Source organism: Seriola lalandi, unplaced genomic scaffold (assembly GCF_002814215.2).
Source record: "Seriola lalandi dorsalis isolate HSWRI2012SDOR001 ecotype SW California unplaced genomic scaffold, Sedor1 jcf7180002054685, whole genome shotgun sequence".
NCBI classification, from domain to species: domain Eukaryota; kingdom Metazoa; phylum Chordata; class Actinopteri; order Carangiformes; family Carangidae; genus Seriola; species Seriola lalandi.
In genome coordinates this window covers 255,172-258,946 of record NW_019525238.1, presented here as the reverse complement: position 1 = coordinate 258,946, position 3,775 = coordinate 255,172, and the positions used below count along the sequence as shown (strand labels likewise).

The 3,775-nt window shown below is 42.1% G+C and overlaps 1 protein-coding gene across 3 annotated transcripts in view; it reads left to right on the top strand.

The window, feature by feature from the left end:
• LOC147818169 (uncharacterized) overlaps positions 1-3,775 on the top strand; it is a 19,227-nt gene that overhangs the window by 13,119 nt on the left and 2,333 nt on the right. For all 3 annotated transcript variants that reach the window (XR_015438253.1, XM_087178369.1, XM_087178368.1), the window contains exons 7-9: positions 668-1,003; positions 1,607-1,714; positions 2,721-3,059. Coding sequence is in view for 2 of the 3 variants with exons in the window: in XM_087178369.1 (XP_087034495.1) it covers positions 668-1,003; positions 1,607-1,714; positions 2,721-3,059 (783 nt within the window). In the remaining variant the exon portion in view is untranslated. The remainder of the gene's footprint in view (positions 1-667; positions 1,004-1,606; positions 1,715-2,720; positions 3,060-3,775) is intronic.

Below are 3,775 nucleotides of genomic sequence, written 5' to 3'. Positions count from 1 at the left end.
TATACATATACACATATACATACATACATACATATACACAGTCAAAACAACACAATATAAATATTTTCAACATAATCGGCTCATTTTACAATGAAAACGCAGCATCATATTTTTTTTGGGGGGGGCTTTTTATGCCTTTGTGATAGCACAGTAGAGAGAGACAGGGAGAATGACATGCAGTAAAGGGCCGTCCTATGCGGGATTCGAACCGGGGCCGACTGCAGCGAGGACTGTAGCCTCTGCACATGGGGCACCTGCTCTGCCGACTACGCCACTCGAAGTCCCGTTTTTACATGTTTTAAAGTGCAGTAATGTAATTCCACAGATTATAATAGGTATGAAACAGTAAATAAGAATAACTCATAATGATAAAACACAAACACACAACAGAATCCTTAAAGAATAAATCAAATTTACAATACAAACTATAATAAAGTGCAATGTTAAGTCTGTTACTCAGACAACAATGATGAGCAGTGATAAAGCCTGCAGGTGGAAGACACCAACATCATTTACAAACCAACAAACTGTTTTAAATCAATAATCAGATGTTCATCAGTCAAACGTCTTCACAAGACGTGTGTGGTCCCTGAGGTCATGTGACCTGCAGTTCTCTCTGTGGACACTAGGACATCAGTGACTCATGTCCCTGTCTCTGTGTCCTCAGTCTCTCAGCATGGAGACACGGTGGAGGTCTATGGGCGGGAGTCGGTCCTGCTGCCCTGTGAGGACCCTTCTGTTCCTCTGAACCCCACAGTGACGTGGAGCCGCAGCGACCTCAGTCCTTCAACCGTCCACCAGCGACACCAGCAAGGTGACGACCTCAGAAACCAAAACCAGCGTTACAGCAGCCGAACATTGATGAAGACTGATGCTCTGACGACTGGAGACCTCAGCCTCACTCTGACAAGACCCCGCCCCTCTGACAGCGGCAACTACATCTGCTTCATCACAGCGTTTGGAAATGAGCGGAGATTGAGAGACATACAGCTACAGGTCAAAGGTCAGGGGGGGGGGGTTATTTCTCTCCAGCCAATCAGCAGTAACTGATATATCCATCCTAATGACATCATCCATTAAACCTGTTAATGAGAACCAGACCTGATGTGAATGAAGCAATCCAGGAGCTTGGACCAGGGTCACAGGGGTCATGTAAAGGTCATGTTGTTGTTTATGTAGGAGCGGTCAGTAAATCAACGCGCATTCACTCTTCTGTAGTGTCACAATAATACTTTCTTTTATTGCATAACAGCAACAGCAAAATAAATAAAGATCATCTTAAACAGAAAACTCGCTTTATGTCAAAATGCGGTTGAAAAATAGTTTGCCCTTCCGCTCTCTAGCCAAACACACCTCCTACCTGTGCTCAGGTGACGTCTACTTATAGAGTTAACACCCCCTGACATCATCATCGCATCATCATAATCACTTTAGCAATATCACGTCAACATAAACAGCAGTATCTCATCATGATTTGATATGTAGGTGACAGCATGATTACAAATGACTCACATGAATATGATAAATATGATATGGTATAGGTAGGTAAAACACAAATAAGTGTATTGGCTTCAACAGTTTATGTTTATGTTTATCTTCTCCACAGAACCGTTCTCTGTCACAGTTGAATTCTGGGTTCTCATGGTTGCCCTGGTCGTTTTCTTTGGTGACATGGGGGGTCTTTTACTATACGTGAGGCATTTAATCAAAAAAGGTAGGTTGTGTGTGTGTGTGTGTATGTGTGTGTGTGTGTCTGTGTGTGTCTCTGACTGTCCTCAGCTGAAAAGGTCTTTGACCGGGTGAAATGGGAACACACCCTCACAAATTGAGTTTTAGTGAAGACTTCTCTTTGAGGATGAACTGATTGTGACCTGGACCAGAGGCCTCCATGCAGACTGACGACATACTGTACATTCACCTGGATTCCTGCTCCCCCAGGACAGACAGTCGCCCCATGTCCCCTTTTCTTCACCGATGTGATTGAGCTCTTCATCGTATAAAGTCTTTAACAACCAGGAGCAACTCACAGACTTACATTCATGTTGTATAATTATGATTGTTACGTTTCCAGGATCTAGTCTCTTTGATGTTTCATGTGTTTTTGATTTTTCTGTTTTAGTTCAGCCATCCCCCACGAGTTTAACTATCTAAAGAAGAGATCCAATAACTCACTAATCAGTAATCAGTGAGACGACTTTCACCTGCCTTGACTCGTCAGCAAGAAAGTCCCAGAGTTTTACTTTGACAGGATCAACTTTATTGATTCAAATCAGCTGTCACAGAGACGTAGAGATGAGCTGAGTGGATCCTGTGGATTCACAGACTCTGACATTTTGATGTAATGAATGTTTGTGTGTCAGTGTTTTGCTCTGATGTTGAACATATGTGTGAAATGCTGTGAGGAGCTGAGATTCATCTGCAGCGCAGAGATGATCCTTCTGGATGAAAACAGAAGACATGGTCAGTTTTCATCCATCAGTGTAAATGTGACAAAAGAAAGACAGAGGAGACAAAACAATCCCAACAGCATCAAGACTCTGATGGTCTCGAACACCTTCAACACCTGCTTTTAGTTTCTGAATTAGTGTCTCCTGTTCCCTTCTGGTCTGATCTGGTTCTGTCCTTCAGGTTTCTCTACAACTTTGTAATCCTTCAATAAAGAGATTAAAAACTGCTGCTGCTGTCTGTACAGCTCATGTTGTGCTTTGTTCTCCTCTCAGACCAACAGGTGAAGGTGAAGGTGAAGGATGTGAAGGAGGGGGAGGGGTCTGTCCAGCTGCCCTTCAAGACCACAGCCCACCTGTCTGGAGACGTCAGCGTGGAGTGGACGGACAGAGTCAGTAGGAAGGTCCATGTGTATCAGAAAGGTTCTGACAGACCTGAAGAACAGGACCAGGTTTACAGAGACCGAACAGAGATGAAGGAAGATCCACTGAGAACTCAAGACCTCAGTCTGACCCTGAAACACCTCACAGTCAGAGACACAGGAGTATACACCTGTAGAGTCTACAAGGATGGAAACTTTCTGAGAGGGACAAGAGTGACTCTCAAGGTCAAAGGTCAGTGTCGTTTGTTTGTCTCTGGTTGTTTGTTTTTCTCCGGTTGTTTGTCTATGGGTGTTTTTTTTATCTGGTTGTTTTTCTCCGGTTGTTTGTCTCTGGTTGTTTGTCTCTGTTTTTATCTGGTTGTTTGTTTGTTTTTATCTGGTTGTTTGTCTGTGGTTGTTTCTTTGTTTTTATCTGGTTGTTTGTCTCTGGTTGTTTGTTTGTTTTTATCTGGTTGTTTGTCTCTGGTTGGTTGTCTCTGGTTGTTTGTTTTTCTCTGGTTGTTTGTTTTACTCTGTTTGTTTGTCTCTGGTTGTTTTTATCTGGTTGTTTGTCTCTGGTTGGTTGTCTCTGGTTGTTTTACTCTGTTTGTTTGTCTCTGGTTGCTTGTTTTTATCTGGTTGTTTGTTTCTGGTTGTTTGTTTGTCTCTGGTTGTTTGTTTTACTCTGTTTTTTTGTGTCTGGTTGGTTGTTTGTCTGGTTGTTTTTCTCCGGTTGGTTGTTTGTCTCTGGTTGTTTGTTTGTCAACAGACATGTTTGGACTTGAACTCTTCTTCTCTTCAATGGTCTGTTTTCATCCATCAGTGTAAATGTAACAAAGAAAAGACAAAACAAGGCGAGGATATTTATTTATTTTTTATATTGTCAAATGAACTAAATCAACTAGATATGTGTATAATATTCCCTCAAGGATCCATAAAATCACATAACATATAAGACATTATTTTCAT